At 40.6% G+C, this 27,883-nt stretch overlaps 1 protein-coding gene across 3 annotated transcripts in view; it reads left to right on the forward strand.

Moving 5' to 3' along the window:
• The window catches only part of ca10b (carbonic anhydrase Xb), a 51,269-nt gene that overhangs the window by 13,915 nt on the left and 9,471 nt on the right, over positions 1-27,883 (forward strand). For all 3 annotated transcript variants that reach the window (XM_049468059.1, XM_049468060.1, XM_049468058.1), the window contains exon 3: positions 9,648-9,790. In XM_049468059.1, the coding sequence (XP_049324016.1) occupies positions 9,648-9,790 (143 nt within the window). The remainder of the gene's footprint in view (positions 1-9,647; positions 9,791-27,883) is intronic.

The raw sequence follows: 27,883 nt of genomic DNA on the forward strand, positions 1-27,883 counted from the left end.
TGTGGGTGATGTATTGTGAGTGGAGTGATGTGGGGGGATGTATTGTGAGTGGAGTGATGTGGGTGATGTATTGTGAGTGGAGTGATGTGGGGTGATGTATTGTGAGTGGAGTGATGTGGGGTGATGTATTGTGAGTGGAGTGATGTGGGTGATGTATTGTGAGTAGAGTGATGTGGGGTGATGTATTGTGAGTGGAGTGATGTGGGGGGATGTATTGTGAGTGGAGTGATGTGGGGGGATGTATTGTGAGTGGAGTGATGTGGGGTGATGTATTGTGAGTGGAGTGATGTGGGGGGATGTATTGTGAGTGGAGTGATGTATTGGTACTGGAGTGATGTGGAGTGATGTATTGTGAGTGGAGTGATGTGGGTGATGTATTGTGAGTGGAGTGATGTGGGGGGATGTATTGTGAGTGGAGTGATATATTGGTACTGGAGTGATGTGGAGTGATGTAAGTAGAGAGATATATTGTTGCTGTAGTGATGTAAAGTGATGTATTGTTAGTAGAGAGATATATTGTTACTGTAGTGATGTGGAGTGATGTATTGTGAGTGGAGTGATATATTGTTACTGTAGTGATGTGAAGTGATGTATTGTTAGTAGAGAGATATATTGTTACTGTAGTGATGTGGAGTGATGTATTGTGAGTGGAGTGATATATTGTTACTGTAGTGATGTGGAGTGATGTATTGTGAGTAGAGAGATATATTGTTACTGTAGTGATGTGGAGTGATGTATTGTTAGTAGAGAGATATATTGTTACTGAAGTGATGTGGAGTGATGTATTGTGAGTGGAGTGATATATTGTTACTGTAGTGATGTGGAGTGATGTATTGTGAGTAGAGAGATATATTGTTACTGAAGTGATGTATTGTTAGTAGAGAAATATATTGTTACTGTAGTGATGTGGAGTGATGTATTGTGAGTAGAGAGATATATTGTTACTGTAGTGATGTATTGTGAGTAGAGAGATATATTGTTACTGTAGTGATGTATTGTTAGTAGAGAAATATATTGTTACTGTAGTGATGTGGAGTGATGTATTGTGAGTAGAGAGATATATTGTTACTGTAGTGATGTATTGTGAGTAGAGAGATATATTGTTACTGTAGTGATGTATTGTTAGTAGAGAAATATATTGTTACTGTAGTGATGTGGAGTGATGTATTGTGAGTAGAGAGATATATTGTCACTGTAGTGATGTGGAGTGATGTATTGTGAGTAGAGAGATATATTGTTACTGTAGTGATGTATTGTGAGTAGAGAGATATATTGTTACTATAGTGATGTGGAGTGATGTATTGTGAGTGGAGTGATATATTGTTACTGTAGTGATGTGGAGTGATGTATTGTGAGTAGAGAGATATATTGTTACTGTAGTGATGTGGAGTGATGTATTGTGAGTAGAGAGATATATTGTTACTGTAGTGATGTATTGTGAGTAGAGAGATATATTGTTACTGTAGTGATGTATTGTGAGTAGAGAGATATATTGTTACTGTAGTGATGTATTGTGAGTAGAGAGATATATTGTTACTGTAGTGATGTATTGTTAGTAGAGAAATATATTGTTACTGTAGTGATGTATTGTGAGTAGAGAGATATATTGTTACTGTAGTGATGTATTGTGAGTAGAGAGATATATTGTTACTGTAGTGATGTATTGTTAGTAGAGAAATATATTGTTACTGTAGTGATGTGGAGTGATGTATTGTGAGTAGAGAGATATATTGTTACTGTAGTGATGTGGAGTGATGTATTGTGAGTAGAGAGATATATTGTTACTGTAGTGATGTGGAGTGATGTATTGTGAGTAGAGAGATATATTGTTACTGTAGTGATGTGGAGTGATGTATTGTGAGAGGAGTGATATATTGTTACTGTAGTGATTTGGAGTGATGTATTGTGAGTAGAGAGATATATTGTTACTGTAGTGATGTGGAGTGATGTATTGTGAGTAGAGTGATATATTGTTACTGTAGTGATGTGGAGTGATGTATTGTGAGTAGAGAGATATATTGTTACTGTAGTGATGTGGAGTGATGTATTGTGAGTAGAGTGATATATTGTTACTGTAGTGATGTGTAGTGATGTATTGTGAGTAGAGTGATATATTGTTACTGTAGTGATGTGGAGTGATGTATTGTGAGTAGAGAGATATATTGTTACTGTAGTGATGTGGAGTGATGTATTGTTAGTAGAGAGATATATTGTTACTGTAGTGATGTATTGTGATTGTAGTTAAGTGGAGTGAATGGAGTGATGTGAAGGTGCTGAGTGAGAGTAGCAGGATTGCTGGGAGATTTCAGCTCTATTTTGGGAAACACATAAATGTAGGTCAGTGAAGAAAAAACAACTAAAGAGTGTTACGATTGGTTAAACCTGTACAGGACACTCCCTCACTCCACCTGTACTCACACCACATACACACTGTAAAAGTATTGGGGCACCTATTTGTTTCTTGTTTCTTCTGAAATCAAGGCTATTAAAAGTTTGTACTGCTTTTGTTTGAGTAACTGTCTGTGCTGTGCAGTGAAAGATTTTGCAGCACTGTTGTGAGTATTTGATTACATTCAGGAAAAGGGTCTCCAACTTTTCAGGAGGGAGTCACTGTCAGCATACTGTCATTCAATTAAGATTATGGGTTTATTTTACTTAAATGTAAAATTAATTTTGTTCACATTATTAATGAAACTTCTTATCCCTCACTGCACTTGATCTGAGCTGATGTGTGAGAGATGTGTATTTTGGGGTGGGGTGGGAGGGTTTTACTGTCGCAGAGACCTGCAGCCCCCTCCCCCCAACCCCACTCGATGATGTAATTCTGAATGGGGTCAGTATTTTACTGTCCATCTGCTGTATCTGCCCACAGCTGTTCATCTCCCACTGCTGCTGCTTAATGACAGACATCTCCTACTGTTCTTCATCAGCCCTCCACATCACTCCAGTAACAAATCATAGTCAGCCCACTGTCACCCACAGTCAGCCCACTGTCACCCACAGCCATCCACCATCACCTACAGTCATCTACATTCATCCACAGTCAGCCCACAATCACCCACAGTCACCCAAAGTCACCCACAGTGACCTACAGGCATCCACAGTAAACCACCACCATTTACAGTCACCTACAGCCATCCACAGTCCCCTACAGTCAGTCCACCATCACCTAGAGCCATCGACAGTCACCTACAATCAGCCCACCATCACCTAGAGTCATCCACAGTCACCTACAATCAGCCCGCCATCACCTAGAGCCCTCCACAGTCACCTACAATCAGCCCACCATCACCTAGAGCCACCCACAGTCCCCTACAATCAGCTACAGACACCCACAGTCCCCTAGTCACCCACAGCCACCCACACTCAGCCCACAGTCACCAAAGGCACTCACATTCGCCTACAGTCACCCACAGTCACCTACAGTCCCCTACAGTCACCCACAGTCACCTACAGTCAGCCTACTGTCACCCAGAGCCATCCACCATCAACTACAGTCACCTACAGTCATCTACATTCATCCACAGTCAGCCCACCGTCACCTAGAGCCATTTACAGTCACCTACTATCAGCCCACCGTCACCCACAGTTACCTACAGTCACCCAAAGCCATCCACACTCACCTACAGTGAACTAAAATCACTCACAGTCACCTACAGCCATCCACAGTCACCCACCACCATTTACAGTCACCCACAGTCACCTACAGTCACCTATAGTCCTCTACAGTCACCCATAGTCACCTGCAGTCACCCACAGTCACCCGCAGTCACTTACAGTCACCCACAGTCACTTACAGTCACCCACAGTCACACACAGTCACCTACAGTCACTCATAGTCACCCACAGTCCCCTACAGTCACCTACATTCATCCACAGTCAGCCCACCGTCACCTAGAGCCATTTACAGTCACCTACAATCAGCCCACCGTCACCCACAGTTACCTACAGTCACCTATAGTCCTCTACAGTCACCCATAGTCACCTGCAGTCACCCACAGTTACCCGCAGTCACCTACAGTCACCCACAGTCACCTACAGTCTCCTACAGTCAGCCCACTGACACCCACAGCCATCCACCATCAACTACAGTCACCTACAGTCATCTACATTTATCCACAGTCAGCCCACCATCACATAGAGCCATTTACAGTCACCTACAATCAGCCCACCATTACCCACAGTTACCTACAGTCACCCAAAGCCATCCACACTTACCTACAGTCAATCACAGTCACCGACAGCCATCAGCAGTAAACCACAGTCACCGACAGTCCCTTACAGTCAACCAAGGTCCCCTAGTTACCCACAGTCCCCTACAATCAGCTACAGCCACCCACAGTCCCCTAGTCACCCACAGCCACCCACACTCAGCCCACAGTCACCCAAAGTCACTCACAGTCCCCTACAGTCACCCACAGTCACCCACACCAGCCATCCACAGTAAACCACCACAATTTACAGTCACCTACAACCATCCACAGTAAACCACCAGCATTTACAGTCACCTACAGCCATCCACAGTCACCTACAATCAGCCCACCGTCACCCACAGTTACCTACAGTCACCCAAAGCCATCCACACTCACCTACAGTCAACCATAGTCACCGACAGTCCCCTACAGTCAAACAAGGTCCCCTAGTCACCCACAGTCCCCTACGGTCAGCTACAGACACCCACAGTCCCCTAGTCACCCACAGCCACCCACACTCAGCCCAAAGTCACTTACAGTCACCCACAGTACCCTACAGTCACCCACAGTCACCTAAAGTCAACCACAGTGACCTACTGCCATCCACAGTAAACCACCACAATTTACAGTCACCTACAGCCATCCACAGTAAACCACCAGCATTTACAGTCACCTACAGCCATCCACAGGCCCCCACAGTCAGTCCACCATCACCTAGAGCCATCCACAGTCACCTACAATCAGCCCACCATTACCTACAGTTACCTACACTCACCCAAAGCCATCCACCCACAGTCACCTAGTCAGCCCACTGTCACCCACAGCCATCCACCATCACCTACTGTCACCTACAGTCATCCACAGTCAGCCCACAGCCACTCACAATCAACCACAGTCAACTAAAATCACCCACAGTTACCTACAGCCATCCACAGTCACCTACAGCCATCCACAGTCACCCAGAGTCACTTACAGTCACCTACAGTCACCCACAGTCCCCTACAGTCACTGACAGTCAGCCCACTGTCACCCACAGCCATCCACCATCAACTACAGTCACCTACAGTCATCTACATTCATCCACAGTCAGCCCACCATCACCTAGAGCTATTTACAGTCACCTACTATCAGCCCACCATCACCCACAGTTACCTACAGTCACCCAAAGCCATTCACACTTACCTACAGTCAATCACAGTCACCGACAGTCCCCTACAGTCAACCAAAGTCCCCTAGTCACCCACAGTCCCCTACAATCACTTACAGCCACCCACAGTCCCCTAGTCACCCACAGTCAGTCCACAGTCATCCAAAGTCACTCACAGTCACCCACAGTCACCCACAGTCCCCTACAGTCACCCACAGTCACCCACATTCACCTACAGTCACTCACGGTCACACTCAGTCCCCCATAGTCACGCACAGTCACCTACAATCCTCTACAGTCACCCACAGTTACCTACAGTCACCAACACTCACCTACAGTCAACCACAGTCACCCACAGTCCCCTACAATCAGCTACAGCCACCCACAGTCCCCTAGTCACCCACAGCCACCCACACTCAGCCCACAGTCACCCAAAGTCACTCTCAGTCCCCTACAGTCACCCACAGTCACCTACAGTCACCGACAGTCCCCTACAGTCAACCAAAGTCCCCTAGTCACCCAGAGTCCCCTACAATCACTTACAGCCACCCACAGTCAGCCCACAGTCACCCAAAGTCACTCACAGTCCCCTACAGTCACCCACAGTCACCCACATTCACCTACAGTCACTCACGGTCACACTCAGTCCCCCATAGTCACGCACAGTCCCCTACAGTCTACTACAGTCACCCACAGTTACCTACAGTCACCGACAGTCCCCTACAGTCAGTGTGTGATTAAAAGTGTGTGTGTATGTGTGTGTGTGTAATAGAGAGTGTGTGAGTAATAGAAAGTGTAATAGAGAGTGTGTGAGGTGTGTACGTGTTTGAGTAATAAAGAATGTGTGAGGTGTGTAGGTGTGTGAGTAATAGTGTGAGGAATAGAGCTTGTAAGTAATAGAAAGTTTGTGATATGTGTAGGTTTGCGAGTAATAGAGAGTGTTTGAGTAATAGAGAGTATGAGTAATAGAGTGTGTGAGTTATGTAGGTGTGTGAGTAATAGAGAGTATGAGTAATAGAGAGTGTGTGAGTAATATAGAATGTGGGATTAATGAGAGTGTGTGGGTTGTGTAGGTGTATGGGTAAAAGAGTGTGTAGGAGTAATGGACAGTGTGTAAGGTGTGTAGATGTGTGAATAATAAAGAGTGTGTTATGTGTAGATGTGTGAGTAATACAGAGTGTGTGAGTAAAAGAGAGTGTGTGAGTAATACTGTGTGAGTAATAGTGTGTAAGTGTGTGAGTAATACGGTGTGAGTAATAGAGAGTGTGTGAGTAATACTGTGTGAGTAATAGTGTGTAAGTGTGTGAGTAATAGAGAGTGTGTGAGTAATAGTGTGTGAGTTGTGTAAGTGTGTGAGTAATAGAGAGTGTGTGAGTAATAGTGTGTGAGTTGTGTAAGTGTGTGAGTACTAGAGAGTGTGTGAGTAATAGTGTGAGTTGTGTAAGTGTGTTAGTAATAGAGAGTGTGTGAGTAATAGTGTGTGAGTTGTGTAAGTGTGTGAGTAATAGAGAGTGTGTGAGTAATAGAGAGTGTGTGAGTAATAGTGTGTGAGTTGTGTAAGTGTGTGAGTAATAAAGAGTGTGTGAGTAATAGAGAGTGTGAGTAATAGTGTGTGAGTTGTGTAAGTGTGTGAGTAATAGAGAGTGTGTGAGTAATAGAGAGTGTGTGAGTAATAGTGTGTGAGTTGTGTAAGTGTGTGAGTAATAGAGAGTGTGTGAGTAATAGTGTGAGTTGTGTAAGTGTGTTAGTAATAGAGAGTGTGTGAGTAATAGTGTGTGAGTAATAGTGTGTGAGTTGTGTAAGTGTGTGAGTAATAGAGAGTGTGTGAGTAATAGAGAGTGTGTGAGTAATAGAGAGTGTGTGAGTAATAGAGAGTGTGTGAGTAATAGAGAGTGTGTGAGTAATAGTGTGTGAGTTGTGTAAGTGTGTGAGTAATAGAGTGTGTGAGTAATAGAGAGTGTGTGAGTAATAGTGTGTGAGTAATAGTGTGTGAGTTGTGTAAGTGTGTGAGTAATAGAGAGTGTGTGAGTAATAGTGTGTGAGTAATAGAGTGTGTGAGTAATAGTGTGTAAGTGTGTGAGTAATAGAGAGTGTGTGAGTAATAGTGTGTGAGTAATAGAGTGTGTGAGTAATAGTGTGTAAGTGTGTGAGTAATAGTGTGTGAGTTGTGTAAGTGTGTGAGTAATAGAGAGTGTGTGAGTAATAGTGTGAGTTGTGTAAGTGTGTTAGTAATAGAGAGTGTGAGTAATAGTGTGTGAGTTGTGTAAGTGTGTGAGTAATAGAGAGTGTGTGAGTAATAGTGTGAGTTGTGTAAGTGTGTTAGTAATAGAGAGTGTGTGAGTAATAGTGTGTGAGTAATAGAGTGTGTGAGTAATAGTGTGTAAGTGTGTGAGTAATAGAGAGTGTGTGAGTAATAGTGTGTGAGTTGTATAAGTGTGTGAGTAATAGAGAGTGTGTGAGTAATAGTGTGTGAGTTGTATAAGTGTGTGAGTAATAGAGAGTGTGTGAGTAATAGTGTGAGTTGTGTAAGTGTGTTAGTAATAGAGAGTGTGAGTAATAGTGTGTGAGTTGTGTAAGTGTGTGAGTAATAGAGAGTGTGTGAGTAATAGTGTGAGTTGTGTAAGTGTGTTAGTAATAGAGAGTGTGTGAGTAATAGTGTGTGAGTAATAGAGTGTGTGAGTAATAGTGTGTAAGTGTGTGAGTAATAGAGAGTGTGTGAGTAATAGTGTGTGAGTAATAGAGTGTGTGAGTAATAGTGTGTGAGTTGTGTAAGTGTGTGAGTAATAGAGAGTGTGTGAGTAATAGTGTGTGAGTAATAGAGTGTGTGAGTAACAGTGTGTAAGTGTGTGAGTAATAGAGAGTGTGTGAGTAATAGTGTGTGAGTAATAGAGTGTGTGAGTAATAGTGTGTGAGTTGTGTAAGTGTGTGAGTAATAGAGAGTGTGTGAGTAATAGAGAGTGTGTGAGTAATAGTGTGTGAGTTGTATAAGTGTGTGAGTAATAGAGAGTGTGTGAGTAATAGTGTGTGAGTTGTGTAAGTGTGTGAGTAATAGAGAGTGTGTGAGTAATAGTGTGTGAGTAATAGTGTGTGAGTAATAGAGAGTGTGTGAGTAATAGTGTGTGAGTTGTGTAAGTGTGTGAGTAATAGAGAGTGTGTGAGTAATAGTGTGTGAGTTGTGTAAGTGTGTGAGTAATAGAGAGTGTGTGAGTAATAGTGTGTGAGTTGTGTAAGTGTGTGAGTAATAGAGAGTTTGTGAGTAATAGTGTGAGTTGTGTAAGTGTGTGAGTAATAGAGAGTGTGTGAGTAATAGTGTGTGAGTTGTGTAAGTGTGTGAGTAATAGAGAGTGTGTGAGTAATAGTGTGTGAGTAATAGTGTGTGAGTAATAGTGTGTGAGTTGTGTAAGTGTGTGAGTAATAGAGAGTGTGTGAGTAATAGTGTGTGAGTAATAGTGTGTGAGTAATAGAGAGTGTGTGAGTAATAGAGAGTGTGTGAGTAATAGAGTGTGTGAGTAATAGTGTGTGAGTTGTGTAAGTGTGTGAGTAATAGAGAGTGTGTGAGTAATAGAGTGTGTGAGTAATAGTGTGTGAGTTGTGTAAGTGTGTGAGTAATAGAGAGTGTGTGAGTAATAGTGTGTGAGTAATAGTGTGTGAGTAATAGAGAGTGTGTGAGTAATAGAGAGTGTGTGAGTAATAGAGTGTGTGAGTAATAGTGTGTGAGTTGTGTAAGTGTGTGAGTAATAGAGAGTGTGTGAGTAATAGAGTGTGTGAGTAATAGTGTGTGAGTTGTGTAAGTGTGTGAGTAATAGAGAGTGTGTGAGTAATAGTGTGTGAGTAATAGTGTGTGAGTAATAGAGAGTGTTATTAAATTTTAATAAAAACACATCACATATATTTTAATCTCTCTCTGTCTGTAGAACACTAGAGTAGATGAACCACATACAAAATTAATATATTTGTGTGCGTTTGTTTGTGTGTGTGTGTTTTTCTGTGTGTGTGTGTGTTTGTTTGTGTGTGTTTGTGTGTGTGTGTTTGTTTGTGTGTGTGTGTGTGTTTGTGTGTGTGTGTGTGTGTTTGTTTGTGTGTGTTTGTGTGTGTGTGTGTGTGTGTGTGTGTTTGTGTGTGTGTGTGTGCGTGTGTTTGTGTGTGTGTGTTTGTTTGTGTGTTTGAGTGTGTTTGTGTGTGTGTGTGTGTGTTTGTGTGTGTGTGTGTGTTTGTGTGTGTGTTTGAGTATGTGTGTGTGTGTGTGTGTGTGTGTGTGTGTTTGTTTGTGTGTGTGTGTTTGTGTGTGTGTGTGTGTGTTTTCGCAGTGCCATCATTTTGGGGACTGGTGAACACAGCATGGAACCTGTGCTCTGTGGGGAGGAGACAGTCTCCGGTTAACATTGAGACCCGGCGGTTAATCTTTGACCCCTACCTCACTCCGATACGCCTCAACACTGGAGGGAAAAAGGTAAGAAACAGCATGAAAATGTCCACAATGTTTAACTATTACATACATCGCCATATATACTTTATAACTACTGTATATGTGAAACACTGTATATGAGAGACCCTTTATTATACAACAGTTAGTTCCGACCTCACAATATGATTGGTTGAGAAGTAATCTAGCCGTGATGATATTTCGTGATAACATCACGGCCTTCTCACACTAAACTTGTATCTCTCCGCCGACGCGTTGCCGAGTAAGCTAACTTTCGTGGTGTTAGTCTGCCTGAACCATACACTGTATGTAGTTAAGTTGTGGTGGAACTACTTTTTGGCAGAAGGCTCAGTCCATATTAAAGCATATTCAAACTGAATTTCTTAAAGTTCTTTGATTTATTTTCTTGATTTATTTAGTAAAAAATAAACTGTTGTATAAAAGCAATAGAACACTCGAGGTCGTGTGTTATCACGAATAACATCACGGCTGTGATGATCTACAGTATTCGCCTTCGGCTCGTGCTTGCGACCAAATCACAGCCGTGATGTTATTTCGCGATAACACACTCCCTCTCGTGTTCTATTGCTTAAATATAACACAGTATACATAATACTAACACAAAACTAACAGTAAAATAAAAATTATTCAGTGATTAGAAAATAGCTAAATTAATTGTTGTTATTTTGGTGTATTACTGTCAAATACTGCTTAAAACTCACAATAAATATGCAATACAACAAACAAAACAACTGTAAAAAGTTATTGTCTTACATTATAAAGGTGTATATTTTAGTGTCATTTCTGACATTTTGGGTAGTTTTCGGTAAATCTTATGGTGATGGACCCTAAGCTTAGATAGTTTCTCAGTTTTAGAGGATACATGTCCACTTTATTCTGTGCAACGGCAAGGAAGTCGCCATGTTTGTTTACGTTGTGTTGGATTTTCCGGTGCAGCAGCAAATCATTGATGTAGATTATACCCACAGTGATAATAAACGTAGAGAATGAGTAATATAATATACTCTGTTAGTTAGAGTGTGTTACAGTCATTAGAAGAAGAGGAGAAGTTTGCTTGAACAGCAGAAAGATTGCAGTGGTGAGAAGTTCCATTTTACTTCCAAAGAAGAGGAGCTGCGTCTGTGATTAAAGGAGCTCAATTTTAAAGACCAACCCAAACGTCCATACGTCTGCTCTTACCAATCAGTGGAGGGGAAATCATCGAGAGAAACAGACTGATTCAGCTACAGTAAAGGAACATGTCGAGCGTGAACACACCCGTATTCCTGCATCATCAGCACCCGACCCGTCCGCTTCACCAGAGCCTCAGAACAGTTCCCTCTGCTGAACAGTAAAAGCAGATGTTTGGATGGATGTTTTTTATTTAGCTCCTTCAACTACAGACTCTGAAAGGCATTGGAGATGTTAGCTAACTAGCTAATTAACATAACTATCCTAGCTATAACTGTAACACGGAAGAGGCGGCAGGATGCAAATGCAAGTTGGTTTTATTTTCCATTTTTAGCAAAAATAAACAAACAACAAAACACTAGGGAGGAACTATAATAAATAAGGATACTGAAAAAAAACACTATAAAACAAAGGATAAACTAAAATACTTAAACAAGCAAGCAAAATAAGCAAACAAAAAAACAAACTAAAGAAAACAAAACAGAATACTGTAGACAAAAACACAGCAGGTCCAAGGCTCAACAAACAAGATCCAAACAGAGTAACAGGATGAGATCAAACCAAAAACACAACAGAGAACAAAGGAACACATGGGGTATTTATACTCAGGAACACAAAGGGACACCTGTGGAGGTAATGAGGGAGCGGAGTTACAAATGAGACACAAGGTGATAACACTAATGACTAGGCCGGGGCTAGGGTGGAGACTGGACAATAACAAAACAATGCCATGTGCTCAAAAAAGCACATGGCTGGGAACACAAGACAGGAAAACAGAGGGCAGCTGCACAGAAAACCAAAAGAGGGAAAAACACACGACAGACAGGCTAATGTGTTACAGTAACTATTTAGTGCCCCCACATATGCTCCCAAATAGCTGTAAATAACATTTAAGCAGGAACCCGTCTGCGCTCTGAATCAGCCACAAATCTCTTCACAGTATCATAATCACGCTTCAGTTTTCGTAAAATATCTAATGTTTTCATACCTTGTCCAGGGCATTGCACTATTTAACGCTTTTCAGGAGCAGAGAAATCCTTTCTTTCCCATGTTGCTTGAAACCTGTGGCCTGCTTAACAATGTGGAACATCCTTCTTTAGTAGTTTTCCTTTAATTGGGCTCACCTGGCAAACTAATTATCACAGGTATCTGAGATTGATTTCAGTAATCCAAAGAGCCCTGAGTGTCAGGTCTTAGCCCTGTCTCGTGTCTCTGTGTGTCTTCCCCACGTGACCTGTGCTCCCCTATGTCTCCCGTCTTAGTAGATTTCCACCTGTGTCTCATTTGTAGCTCCGCCCCTTCCCCAGGTGTTTCCAATTCTAGAGTGTTTCTTGTTTCTTTAAATAGCCCTCGTCTACCACTTTGTCTCCGTCGGTCTTTGCACCTTCCCATGTCGTTTTGTCTCTCAGCGTTTCTCTGTGTTTCATTGCCTCTCTGTGTTTCATTGCCTCTCTGTGTTTATATCTAGTTTTATGTTTCTAGTTTCCTGTTTATTTCCGTCTCCCTAAGCTCCTTATATATATCCCTGCTTTGTGTTTATTTTCTAGATTTGTTACTTGTTATTTATTTACTAAATCATTCATTTTTCACTTACCTGCATTTGTGTCCGCCTCCTCGTCTCCCTGCCTGGGTCATTTGTGACAGATTGTGACACTGAGACACAATACCATCCATGAGTTTAATTGAAAAACATGACACTTAAATCCAATTTGCACAGAGTATAAGTATCTTGGCATCAGGCTGGATGAAAAACTCTTATTTAAAACCCATATAAATAATTTAGTCATTAGGTGCAGACAGAGACTGGGTTTCCTTTATTGTAATTAATAAAAAGTCTGCCTATGTTTGCTAGAAAAAGAGTGGTAGAGGCCACTTTACTGTCAGTGTTGGACTACGCTGATGTAATTTTATATTTTATTATTTTAATTATTTATCTCTTTGTTTAATTGCTTTACATTTTAGCCTGTCTGCATGTCCTTTATTCTGAATTATTTTTATTTTATCTTTATTAAAGCTTATATTGTTTGTTTGTTTTTATAATTTAAACTTATTTTTCAGTCCCTTTAATTTTGTAAATATATATATATATATATATATATATATATATATATATATATATATATATATATATATATATATATATATATATATACAGTGCCTTGCAAAAGTATTTTGAACTTTTCAACCTTTTGCCACATTCCAGGCTTCAAACATAAAGATATGAAATTGTATTTTTTGTGAAAAATCAACAAGTGGGACACAACTGTGAAGTGGAACAAAATTTATAAGATATTTGTGATGAGGTAAGAAGTCTCCCTCATCACCAAAGCTGTTGCCAGAGTTTTAATATTCTGTAAAGACAATTGTTTTAACAAACACAGGGAGATACTTACCTGAGAAGGGGGTTCCAAAGGACTGGCAGCCATTACAGTTCCTCTTCTTGTACTAGCCAGAAGGGCCCATGGCAGTGCAGGAGAGAGGGGAGCTGGAGTGAAGAACCTGAAAAAGAAAAAGACTAAGTTAATTAAAAGGAATACTTACCGGTAGATGTTGTGATGAAATGGCCATTTTAAACCTGTGTGAGAATATGTGCACATTGTAGAAAATGTTAATGTTTGTATGCATTTAATTAGGATGTTTTAACCCACCTGCTGAGATTTGGTTTAGCCCGGGGCGGGGCTTCCAGTATTTAAAGGGGCAGTAAGTTAGAGTGGGGGAGCCTTTTTTTCTCATTGTGTAACTGACTGCTGAAGAGTTAGTAAGCTCAGTGAAGTACTGTCCTGAAGCCTAGGCACAGTATTTATTTGTAGGACTGCTGTTCAATGCTAATTTGCATTATAGTCCTTTAATTTGCATTGTATTTTTTAATTCTTTATTTTCCTTTTTTCTTTAATTACACTTTTTTTGAATAAATTCTGCACTTTGAACTTACCTGGAGGTATCCTTTGATCTTGGTGTGGTGGATTCCGATCTCCTACCTTGGCGCTTTCCACACGTAAATCCCTAAGTTCCCCTGGCTTCACACACCTTCCAGTGGAGAACTCTTACAATATTTTAAACTTTTTTTAGAAATAAAAAACTGAAAATATTATTCAGCCCCTTTACTTTCAGTGCAGCAAACTCACTCCAGAGGTTCAGTGAGGATCTCTGAATGATCCACCTTTGACCTAAACCAGGGAGAGCACCAAGCAGCGATGGGATAACAGCTGAAGTCCTGAAATGCGGGAAGCCTGCTCTACTCAAAAAACTTCACAAACTCTTCTGTATGTGCTGGAGTGAAGGTGCTGTACCACAAGACATGCGGGATGCCACCATCGTCACCCTGTATAAGAACAAGGGCGACAGGAGTGACTGTAAAAACTACTGTGGTGTCTCTTTACTCAGTACCACTGGAAAGCTCCTTGCAAGAATTGTGCTGAACCGACTTCAGGTCCTTCCAGGGAAGATCTACCCTGAATCACAGGCAGGGTTCAGGGCAGGAAGAGCAAGCACTGACATGATCTTCTTTCTCAGACAGTTAAGGAGAAGTGCGGAGAGCAGAATAAACCGCTCTACATGGCATTCATTGACCTGACTAAGGCTTTCGACCTAATAAGTAGGAGTGGCCTCTTCTAGCTGGTTGAACGGGTAGGCTGCCACCCAAAACTTCTCCGTATCCTCCAGTTCTTTCACACAGACATGCAATGTACAATACAGTTTGATGGGTCCACCTCGTATGCTTTCAAAATCTGTTGTGGTGTCAAGCCGGGATGCGTGTTGGCACCCACCTTGTTTGGGATCTTCTTTTCTACTTCTTTTCTACTGAGGCAAGCTTTTGGATCATCAACTGAGGGCGTCTACCTCCACACATGAACAAATGGTAACCTATTCAACCCTGCCCGTTTAAAAGCCAAAAAAAAAGGTTAGGCCACTTGTTATCCGGGACATGCTGTTTGCTGATGATGCTGCAGTGGTAGCACACTCCCGGAGCACTTGCAAACTCTCATGAACTGGTTTACTCAAGCCTGTAAAGACTTTAGCCTGACCATCAGTCAGGCCAAAACAAAGACAATGGGACAAAGCACTATAAAATCATCACCATCAAAACTACACTCTGGAAGCCATGAGCAACTTCACCTACCTCGAATCCATCATCACAGACAATCTGTCACTTGATGCAGAACTTAGCAGCCGCATTGGAAAAGCTGCTTCTACTTTCGGGAAGCTCACAGAGAGTGTATGGAACAGTGGAAAACTCTCTGTCCATACAAAAGTGCAGATGTACAGAGCCTGTGTCATCAGTACACTACTATATAGTAGCAAAACCTGGAAACCTTACTCGTTTCAAGAACGGCGGCTCATATTGGGTATTACCTGGAGGAATGGGATCACCAACACCACAGTTCTGGAAAGAGCGCAGCCTCCCAGCATGTACTCTCTTCTAAGGCAGCGACGTCTCCACTGGCTGGGCCATGTCCAGCGGATGGACGATGGACGAATTCCGAAGGACATCCTCTATGCGGAACTGTCATCTGGCAAGAGAAAAACTGGTTGCCCCAGGCTTCGCTACAAGGACATCTGCAAGCGTGATCTCAAGTGCTTCAACATCAGTCCTGCCACTTGGGAAAATGCAGCTCAGGACCACCTTCAGTGGCAGCGGCCCTTTGCAGCGGGTTGTTACAATATGAAACCACAATGGCCCGCTGTCAGGAAGCAAAGAGGGGAAGGAAGAAACAAAAACAGGACACCACCACACCACCAGCAACAAAACCCATATACACATACGTCAACTGTGGTCGAGTCTGTCGTTTGCAGATTGGCCTTCTCAGTCACAGCAGACGCTATGTGAATACCTAACTCCAGGCACAAGAAATCTATGGTCTTCCGAGACTGCGATGCCGACGAATTAGAATTCAGTACGGTCCAGTTAGAGAAAATTTCCGCACCATCACCATTTTTTACTTGCATTAGGATTCAGTATTATATCCTTTATACTGAAGAAGCCTAGTAGTTCTGTCAGTGTTATATGTCACCAACAACTAAAGACAAAACAAATTACACATACTAGTATATTTCAACACTATTGTTTTAAATAGGCCTGTCACAATAATTACATTATCAACCTATCATAAAATAAATGGAAACACCCTGAATAATTGTACTTATCGAGTCAACTTTGCTTCAAAATGCTATATTAATTATATTTCTTATTTACATGGTTACCATGGAGACAGCAGATTATGAGGCTCTGTGATCTGGTTTGTATAAGCACGATCAGGTTCTTGGGCAGCACCAGCAGATGCTGGTAGGCCCCAACCAGAGTGTGGGTGAGCTATCTAACCAGAAGAGCTCTCATAGCTCTCAGCTAGCCCAGATTAGTGCAGGTTTACACAGTCTTATCAGCAGGCTATACCAGCTACTACTTCACCAGTATCTCACAGTACAGTATTTCCTGTGTGTAAGCCTAAGTGTGGTGTTTTTTACTACAATACTCTGTTTACTTTAGTAACTCCCAGCCTAGCTCTGATCAAGCTAAGATAGCTTTTGTTATTTCCCGTCTTTCTGGTAAGACATTGGAATGGGCTTCTGCTATCTGGTCTTTACTTCAGTCTCTATCTTATTATAACTTTCTGTTGAGAACGGCAACTTTGTTTCGGAAGGGTCTCTCTGTCGACGTCAGCTCTGAACTAGCTTGTCGATTTATAATCTTAGGCTTGACCATTTTTTTTCTCTCGCTATTCGTATAGATCTAATTTTTTTCCTAGTTTATTTCCACTCATACGCTCATTAGTGGCACTCAAGTTACCCCTTAGTCTCCTGCTGAAGGCATGTCCTGTGACACCACCCGTCTCTCGCCAGAAGAGCGCCAGAATCGCCTCTGCCTGTACTGAGGAGAATCTGGTCACTTTAAGGCTACCTGTGAACATTTTTATAGACAACATCCTTTTCTATTCCCCAAATTTTCAAACCCACGTTAATTACGTCCGCCATGTTCTCTCACGTTTTAGGATAACCATCTGTATGCCAAAACAGTCTCCTTCCTTGTTATGGGATCAGTTTTTCTTGCATCCTCATAATGTGTGATGAAAAGGTTACAGCCATTATGAATTGGCCCACTCCCACTAGCATGAAAGAGTTACAAAGATTTCTAGGTTTCACTAACTTATATAGGCGATTCATTCGCAATTTCAGCTCTCCAGCCGCTCCTCTCATTTCCCTGTTAAATGGATCCCCCTAAACCTTTACATAGGACAGACACTGCTCAGTGTGCGTTTGACACGCTCAAGGTAGTGTTCACCTAAACTCCCATTCTGAAACATCACAATCTTGATTTACCATTTGTTGTTGAGGTAGATGCTTCCGAGTCAGGCTTTCTTCTCCTCCAAGTTATTTCCTGCAGAACGCAATTCTGGTATCGGTGATAGGGAGTTGTTAGGCATTAAACTGACATTACAGAGTGGCGGCACTGGCTAGATGGTGCGTCTCATCTGTTTGTGGTTTTCACAGATTATAAGAATCTTGAGTATCTTAAGTCTGCGAAACGCCTTAACTCACATCAAGCCCGCTGATCTCTGTTCTTCTCAAGTTTTGATTTCTCTATTTCGTTTCGTCCTGGTCCTCACAACACCAAGGCTGATGCCTTGTCTAGTGTTTTCTCTGAAGAGGGGGAGAAGGTGTCTACTCATGAACGCATCCTACCTCTGATTGTTTCCGTTTCTGGTATTCGGTGGGAGTTTGATAAACAGATTTGACAGGTAGCTATTCACCAAACTCCTGATGGTAAAATGTTTGTCCCTACACAGTTTCATCCCCAACTTAGTTGGGCACCCTAGCTTATCTCAAACCGTTATTGGTGGGACACAACGTGCAATGTCCAGGAGTTTGTAGCTTCTGGTTCCGTAAGTGCTCAGTGCAAAACTCACTGCTGGTAAACAAGTACCATTACCCGTTCCTAAACATTCTTGTTCCTATTTAGCTGTAACCTTCGTAACTGATTTAACCCCATCCAATGGCTACCACCATACTTACTATAGTTGACAGGTTTTCACAAGGAGTCAGATTCATCCCATTTTGTTCACTTCTCACAGCCTTTCAAACAGCCCAAGCCTTGTTTGAACATGTATTTAGATATTACGGTATCCCAGAGAATATCCTTACTGGACGCGGTCCCCAGATCACATCCCAAGTTTGGAAAGCATTTTTTGAACACCTTGGTGTGTCAGTTAGTCTCACGTCAGGTTTCCACTCTATTTGTAATGGCCAGTGGGAAAAAGCCAACCAGGAGTATAGTTTCACATATCCTAGTGACTGATCTGCATGCTCTACTGACATTCTTGCCATCAATGATTGGATGAGATGCAGTAAACCTGTCTGGGAGGAGAAACATCACCACATCCACACTCTCCTGCAGAAGCACAAGGAGCAGGCTTAGGTGTGCCAACCCCAAGTACTAATCAGGGGACATGGTATGGTTGATTTCTAAGGACTTGAGGTTTGATCAGCCAGCACCCAGACCCACAGGGCGTCCTTGGCGCTCTTTTCCCGGTTTGCAGCTTGTATGCTGGGGTGCTGGATCCCTGGTATTGCGTCCGTCCAGATCCTCCGCTGGTCCTGTTGTGGCTTCTTCTCCCTCTTCCTCTCCGTCGGTTGGTCGCCGTTGGGGGTCATGCTCACCTCAGGCCCGCTTCGGGCGCTTTAGGGGACTTCCTGTCTGCGTGCCATGGACTCTAATTCTGTGACTCAGCACTACACTCTCCAGAGTTCCCCTGTGCTCTCTCTACAGGACTCTCCCAGTCACGTGCCACTGCATCTCACAAACTCTCAATCTTACTAATTAGTCTGATTGTTCTCACCTGTTCAGCCCTGTATAAATACCCCCCATTTCCTATTGTCTGTGCTCGGTATTGAATCTAGTTCCTAGCTCTTCTACCTCGTGTTCTCTTTTGCCTTTCTGCATTTTCGTGTATGATCTCTGCCTGTTTGTTTCCTTACCACTGCTTTAGTTTAGCCCTTCTGTTTGTAATTGTGTTCTGGTTCAGATCCTTCCTGTAGTTCTGTTGCCATTTTAATTAAATTCTCTATTTCTTATCCGCGTGTTTCTCACCGGTATCTGGCATGCGTGACAACTAAATGTTACTTAAAGCTAATGCTGCTACCTAATATGACGAAAATTATTACCTTTCAGTTTTTACAGTACATAATAATTATCGTCATATTTTGACACATACACAAAAAAAAATTATCATCAATAGTACAGTGATTTTTCTTCAAAATCTATCCAGTTACACAAATTACACTTTCTGGTATTACAGTTTTGCTGGTCAGTGTTTTTTAAAGCACTAATAATATCCACAATATTCTCAGAAAAGTATGTGTATTACAATAACAAAATTGATCAGAGTTAATAAAAAAAATAATATTGCTTATAGGCCACCAGTTAGCATGGAAGCTGCGAGGCTTATGTAGCTTACATAATAAATGAAAGTTTGTGCTGCACCAATTAGCATTGGTGTTTTTCACATTTAATTGTTGAGCAGTTCCGTCAGTCCGGTTGTGTCTCTTCTCAGACACAGAGTGGAGGTCTAGTGTGTCCTTAAGAGAGAATAATGATGTGGTTTCTGATACTGTACGACTCTATAGTGTACTTTGGTAACAGACTATCGCTTTAATCAGAGGATCTCTGACCCTGTTGGTTCTGGTGGTTCAGAGTTAAGAGATACAGTGTTCAGTTCAATATAGCTGGGCATATATCAGTCTGCACACTGTTTATCCTGAGTGGACTGATCCATATAAATCTGTGGAGGCTCATTGTCTTATAGAGTGTGTGATAGAGTGTATTATAGAGTATGTTGTGGGTGGAATAACAGGGAGTGAGGAGTTAACTCCTGATTTAAAGTCTGCTGCATGATTAATGCTACTGTGCATCTGCTGGGGAGATTAGACTACACACCATCTGTGCAGATGGACGAGGGTGCACACACACTTACACAAAGACACACACACACACACACACATGGGAAGAAATATAGTTATAAACAAACCCTTTGAGAGAATCCTAACTTCCCATGGAGCCCAGAGTAAATCATCGGAATCACAGCTGTACAAGAGATGCTCACTCAGCTGTGTATGAATTTGACGTGTTTTCATTAGTTGTATATAAACCTCAGAGCAGAGTGAATCAGTTAAGTGTGCAGGTCAGACCAAATCCCTTATATTTGAAGCTCCGAGTGAATAAGTTATATATGGGTCAGTTGTGTATCTGTCAATTGTGTGCAAATCTCAGAGTAAATCAGTTATGTAGAAAGGTCATGATAAATGAGTTTTATCCAAAAGTGAATCAGTTGAATATGATTTAGATGTATATGCAGCAGTTATGTGCAAATTACATGAGCGTCTTACATGAATTAGTTACAGTGCTTTCAGAAAGGTTTCATACTCTTATACTTTTCCAGATTTTATACACATGTATTTTATGCATGTAAAATTTTCTTAAGAATTGATCATAAGCTGTGTCAAACATCAAGACCAGGAGACTGAGACCCAGCATGCATAGTGCCTTATGAAAGTTTAAGGTCTGCATTATCTCAAGTTGACCGTCAGAATCGATGGAGTTTTCTTTAAATCAGGATGATGTAAACACTGCTCTGGGGTCCTTGTGGAGTGTGAATGTTAACCTATTGTTACTAGCAACACTGTTAAGCATCAGTGCTGCTTGTGATGCTAAATTTCCTACTGTGCTCAGATGAATATCATACTACAATTCCCTACTTATTCAGTTTTATAGGCAACTAATAGGCTACTGATGATATATAGGCCCTAGATTAAGCTATATGACATTGTTGAATATGTTATACAAAGAGTAGGCTAGTTGACTGTTATCAGACAAATCAAATAAAATGTATTTATATAGCACTTTAGCATTTATATAGCATTTATTTAGCATTTTACAATTGATGTCGCAAAGCAGCTTTACAGAAATGTGGTAGCAAGATTGTGAATCAGGAGCACCTTGAACTATCACATGTACTGTCAAGGCTAATATATAAAGGGGGACCGATCCTCCTCTGGTCAGACAAAGGTAAAAAGTAATTATAGATCCACATATGTCTAAAATATTCAGGTGAAGAGCCACACCAGTAGTGGGATCATTTAGAAAATTCCTAGTTAACGTTCATATGAAAAATTGGATGTAATTAGAAGTGGAGAGTGATTAACTAGTCCTAGGCAGGTGGTTAAAAACTGGACAATGGCCAGCTGATCTGTGGTGGGTGATATGGAAGGCCGGAATCCAGAAACTTCTATTAATCTGGCCGACAGGTGACAGGAGAGCCTGAGAGTCCAACATCCAGCTGTGTCTGGCAGAACAGGTGGTCAGTCAGTAACTTGGAGGAAGGCAGGGTATGAAAATCTGAATAAAACAGCCTAACTAAAGGGAGAGAGCCAGAAGGTATCATAGACACAGAGGCACCCTGAAACACTGGCATCCACCCACTCCACCGTCCACAAACCTGAGTGACCGTGTGCAGTGTATTATAATGGACACCAGCACCAACATCTCACTTTACCACAATTCCTTATGTCCTTAGTCCCCTGGATCTGCAGCCTTATCTAAAGGGAAAAACATGAAATACCAAAAGCTAAACTAAACAAGTAAGTTTCTAGTCTAGACAGTTGGGTCAGCCGGAGTATACACTGTGGTTGATAAATCAGGAAGGTTATCAGTAAATTGTTGGGCTGTAAAGGGTGTTATTGAACATTTCTTAGAGTAGCTGGGGGATGTGCGCATATTATGAAGAGGATGATATGAGATTGTTGAGGTTTAAGAAATAATTTCTAGATTATCTATTTAAAACTAAATCCAGGGTATTATTACAGTAATGTAGGTCCTGTTACATTTTGAATAAAGGTTGTTAATAGTCTGCATATGGTTTGCAAAGTGTCTAAAAGGGGACTATCCAAACAAAGTGTTGCTAAACCTTTTTGCATTTTTTGCTTTTTGCATCACTTTAAAATTATAGCTTATAACTGGATAAAAATATAAAAGATCCATCATTAATAATTTTTTGCAATGTGAAATGCCACCACCATGCTTCAATGTGAGGATGAATAGTTCTTGGTTAACAACAAATATGCTAGAATTTCTATGCTTAGAAATTAGGCTTCCTAAAACCAGACAGTTTTGTTTCTCACAGTCTGAGGGTCCTTTTCTCACTCCGGGCAAGCTTACAAGATACACAAAGGGCTGTGATGAATATGATGACATGTTGGATCATTGAGTTCTGGAGAAATACTGTATGTATTTTTAAAATTCACAATATATGAAATATATTAAATATTGCAATATTTTTTTTCTAATGTTATGCAGTTCTAACACTCACCCACATTGCAGCCATAGCCAGTGTTGGGAAGTAACGGATTACATGTAACGGCGTTACGTAATCAGATTACAAATTATGAGTAACTGTAATCCGTTACAGTTACTGCTTCAGTAAATGGTAATCAGATTACAGTTACTCTGCTAAAGTAAATGGATTACATTGCGGTACTTTTCTATTTTTGGTCTTCCAATCCAACACTGACAAAACGCAAACACATTCACATAAATCACGACATCAGAATATTCTATGATTCACAACCTCCTGCTCAGAATGTTTTCACTGCAGAAGCGCCCCCTAGCCCGTCGGCGGGCCCGTTCTGACTATGTAAAGTTGAATGCTTATAAGCGTCAAATATTCTAAACACACCGACCAAATAACCGACTCATATTCTTTAGTACTAATTTAACTACCTGCATGCAAATTTACAACCATCTACATGAAACCAGTCGCCAGAAATCGCCAACTGAAAACAGCCTGTTTTTTCACATTGTTTACATGGGGAACACGCCTCCCCAACAAAATAGCCTTATAACATATTATTAGTATATAAAATAACATCATATTACATTATAGAAAATTCACTTACTATCACAGCATCCACAATACAGCACTGAACCGCAGATAAAATATCCATAAAGTCCTTTATTCGCCTGCTCACTTCTCCTCACAAACATGCGTTTATTTTCAGCGCAGCTGAAACGTAATATTCTCAAGCTCCTAGCGACCACACAATGTAATATTTTCACGTAAAGTTGTACGTGAATACAAAGCTAAGGATGTCCTCTTCTAGATTCTGTGTTTTTTATTGGTCCACAAACCACTTTTTTTCTTGAGTGATCGTCTTTTGAACCAATAACGTGAGCGCTGGATCAATCCAATCCAATCAAATCAGGTCATAGCCTTTCTCCAGCGTCACAAAAGTGATTGACACCTATTTCAACCAATAGTCCACCCTTAGACGAAAACATTGGTACGTAATTTGCCCTGATTGGTCTCCTAATGGCTGGGGGAGGGGCATGCCTAACCGCTGTCACCAAATTCCCTCTGCTAAACATAAGTGCGCCCACAGCGCGCATACGTGTGATTTTGTTTGTCATTTCATCAAAAGTATTAATATTACTCTGAAATAGACTTACATGCATTTATTTTATCACAAACAAACAAAAAAATTACAAACTCTGGCTGTATAGAGACAGATTTACTGGAGAGGTTTTGAACACTTTGGAGACGCCTGGTGGACACCTAATATAATGCAGTGTAACTCTTCAATGCATTGTGATATAAATTACAAATTTTGTAATTTGTTTGTCAAGACCCTACTGAATCAGGAAATGTAGAGAATGATTGACTATTCATCACCAACATCCATACACACATTGTAAACTCTAAATATAACAGGCGCTTTTTTTTTGTTACATTTTCTTCTGCATTTGATGTTCTCAAATGGAACTTAAATAATGGAAATGAAAGTGTTGAAGTGAATTATTGTTTACTGTTTATGATTACACTGCATTTGACATTTAATAATAAAACATTCAAATTATATTTTGTTTGCATTTGTGAGTTCTTAGAAAAGGAACAGATTGTAATCGCATTAAATCCTATTGGACCAAATTGTATCGTATAAAGACATAATTTGCATTACAAATTTACATTATCGTATCGCTGACTAAAATAATCGTATTGTATCGTATCGTAATGAATCTTGTGATTTACACCCCTAGATAATCCTGGCAAAAAATCCACCTGCAGAAAGTGGCAAACCTGCAAATAGTTAGCTTACAGTTGTTGTTACATTGTTTGGTTTTTAATGATTTTATCATCAATTTATAGAAGTGTTTTATAAAATTGTTTGATTAAATGGTTTCATAAGTATTTTTATAGGGTGATTGAAAAGGCTGTTTTATTTTTATTTTCTATCTATTAACTGGAAGGAAAAATAAAAGAATAATATGCAAGATGTGGTTGCTACATTCATTCAGGCTTAAAAAAACGACAATATTGTAAGTAATCCAAAGTAATCAGATTACGTTACTCACTTGAAGTAATGTAACTGATTACGTTACAAATTACATTTTGAGTGATGTAATCAGTAATCTGTAAGGGATTACATTTTAAAAGTAACCTTCCCAACACTGGCCATAGCAAAAGACAGTGAAGTTATTTAGAGACTCCTCAGCTTTATAAATACAGAGAGTAATGTCAGTCAGGTAATTACACAATTTATCAATCAATCTGTCTTTCTTTCACTCTGTATATTTGTATTTATTTCTGTCTGTGTACGGTTGTGTCTCTGTGTGTGTGCGTGTGTGTGTGTTCTCAGGAGACTACTGATGGAATGTTAAAGAGACCTAGTTACATTTATTTATGAGTTAAAGCTTAGTAGATTATGAGGGTGATGATGAGGATGATGAAGAGTGGTCAATTTGGTTTCTAGAGCTTTTCTCCTACTCAGGTGAATTGTTCTAGCTTAGTAAACAACCTCACTGGTTTTAGTGGCAAGGTTCTGATTTTGTTATGCACTAGCAACAATGCTTTAACTTACCTGACAGTCCGAATTACATATGTATATGTACAGTTGAGATTAAAATTATTCAACTCCACTGCAGTAAAGTGTTTTAGCAAATTTAACATTTATTGTTTATCTTCTTAACAATCAGATCAAGTAATGACTTGTATAATAGACAAATGCAACTTAAATGACAACTATATTTTTTTCTGATACAACAACAAATGTCCTTTTTGTGATTTCCTCATCGACGAAAAAAATCCTTAAAGATTTCCTTAAAGATTTCCACTCTTCGGAACAGAAGTTTCCGTCAGGTGTTTTCAATCAGGCATTAAAAAGCACCTGTAAGTGTGAATAGGACCATAATGGCCAGCAATTTAGCAGATTTAAAAGGTCTTAGATACTCAGCTACTTCTAGACAGTTAATGGTGTCTCAGCAACATGGTGAAGTCCAGGGAATGGTCAAAGAAGTTTAGAGAGGAGGTAATTGACCTTCCTAAGCAAATGATATGGATATAATATAAAGATAGCAAATCAAATCAAATTTATTTGTATACCGCATTTTACAACTGATGTTGTTGCAAAGCCACTTTACAGAAATGTGATCGCAGGACAGAGAATCAGGCAAAACATTGAACATACAACACAAAACTCCCAGTGAGCAACAGGCAAGGGAAAGGAGCTAGAGGAGGAAGAAACCTTGGCAGAAACCAAGGCTCACATATAAACCTGGATGTAATGTGTAGTGGAGAGTGAGAAACTAGACATTAAACATTTCAAGAGAAATAATTGGAACAAAGTACTGAGTACTGATATTGTATGTGACTAAGGGGTTGAATAATTTTGTCAATGAGGAAATCACAAAAAGGACATTTGTTGGTTTATTATAAAAAATATGGTTGTAATTTATGTTGTCCTTATTGACCAAGATAAAACAAATGTGTTAAACTTGCTAAAATACTTTACTGCATTGGGGATTGAATAATTTTGAACACAACTGTAGTTGTACCACCCAGTGGGCTGTATGGTAGTGGATAGAGGAAAGGGGTCTGTTCAGGGGAGAGTATGGAACAGTTCCCAAAGGGCACACCCATGGACAAAAAATAGTGATGCAATTATGGTTTAAATTCAGACATGTATGCACAGTCAACAATCACCAGAACACACCTGTGGCAGGCAGGGTTGAGGCCCAATGTTACCTACATCTGAAGTGATCAAATTTTAGACCATGCAGAACTGTGTGCATATAAGGCATAAGGGAAAAGGAAGAGACAAAAAAAACTTGTTTTTCCAAACTAGGCCAAAATTCTATTTTCTTAATGTTTCTTACACCTTTTAAAAACAAATTTTGCTGACCTGGACCATGTTTATAAAATGGATAGACTGGCATGGGGTCAGAGAGCTTTTCATCATGTTTTTGGAATCCCCAGGGGCCCGTCAGTCAGAGTTTCCATGCCCGTCATGAACCACTCAAGGAGGAGATCTCACTGATAAATTCTAATGCTCAGCTTCTTGAGTGGAAGGCACCTGAGGTAGCGATTGATAACCCTAAAGGCCAGAATCGGATGATAGCCTTTGTCTTTTTTGGGCACGAGAATGTAAACTTAACACAGATGAGGGTGTGTGTTAGCAACAATGCCAGTAGGTGCTATGGTGATGGCCTATGGGCTTTGACAAACTTTAATGAGATCTTCCTCCATGGGACTGCAGGCTTGAACAATTTTTCAATTGAACAACTTTGTCAGGAAAGACAAGTAGAAAAGCTACACACTCATCCATGGGGGGCATGTGATCCAGGTAGTCCAAGCAGGGATGCACCTGCCATACTGCCAACTATCTGCGCCAAAGATGCCTGACCTCGTGGTTTGTTGAGCTGTGTCCAGCCCCTTATGAGTTAAGGGAGGCCTAATAATTCCAACGAATTAGCCGGAGATTCTCACGCTTCCCCTTGGTTGTCACACTGTGCTGGGTGCTCAACAAAAGAGTGTGATGGAGATGAGAGTATAAAGCTCGGAATATCCAGCTCATGATACTTTGCAGCACACAGCATGACTATATATACTTATATATATATATACTCTGTGAAGCATTTAAGTGGACTCTTATCTGGGGTGCTGTTAACTCTGATGAAAATATCCTGTGCAATAGAGGTAACTCTTGCTTATACTTTCCTGGGGCTGTCCTGATACATTTGATGGTCTTTGCGACTGCACTTGAGGATACTTTGCGGCTGCTCTTGCAGATAACTTCTTGAATTTTTTGTATTGACTAACCATCATTTTTTAAAGTATTGTTTACTTTACTTAGTTGAGTAGGTTTTGACTAAATATGGATTAGAACATTACTCAAATAGAGATATTCACTGTATACCTGTAACTCTACCTCTTCACCACTGATGCTCTCTAACACATTAAGGGACAAGAAATTCAAGTAATTAACTCTTGAGGAGTTCAGCACAGCTGTTAACTGAAAGCCTGAATTCCAGGTGATTCTACCTAATAAAGCTGACTGAGAAAATGCAAATATGTGCAAAGCCATCATCTCAGCAAAAGGTGCTACTTTGAAGAATCTAAAGTATAAAACATATTCTGGTTTGCTTAACATCTTTGTGTTTATAAAATAATTCCTTATATTTTCATAGTTTGGATGACTTTAGTATTAATCTACAATGCAAAAAACAAACAAAAAAAAAACACAGAATTTAAGGTGACTGGTACTGGAATAGAAAACATGCAACATGGAGTATGCTACCGACCCCTGCAGCTCTGATTGTAACAGCCTATAGAGAGCCAGAAGGTAACATAGAGCATCCTCTAACGCTAACGCTGGCAGACAGTGTATGACGGGGTTGATTGGAGGTGTGCAGGTAGGTTGTGATGTTATGTTAGCTCGACAGCTGTAAAAGCTTCATTATAGCCGTACACTCTCACAGACGATGATTAACAATCATCACTGCCAGATTTGTCCTGACAGAACCGGCTAGCCCAGGAGAGAGCAGGTGTTAGCTTCCATTTATAGTCCTACCTCTCTCTCTGTAAATATACAAACACAGCTGCACCTGCC

Source organism: Astyanax mexicanus, chromosome 19, assembly GCF_023375975.1.
Source record: "Astyanax mexicanus isolate ESR-SI-001 chromosome 19, AstMex3_surface, whole genome shotgun sequence".
In the NCBI taxonomy this organism is placed as follows: Eukaryota; Metazoa; Chordata; class Actinopteri; order Characiformes; family Acestrorhamphidae; genus Astyanax; species Astyanax mexicanus.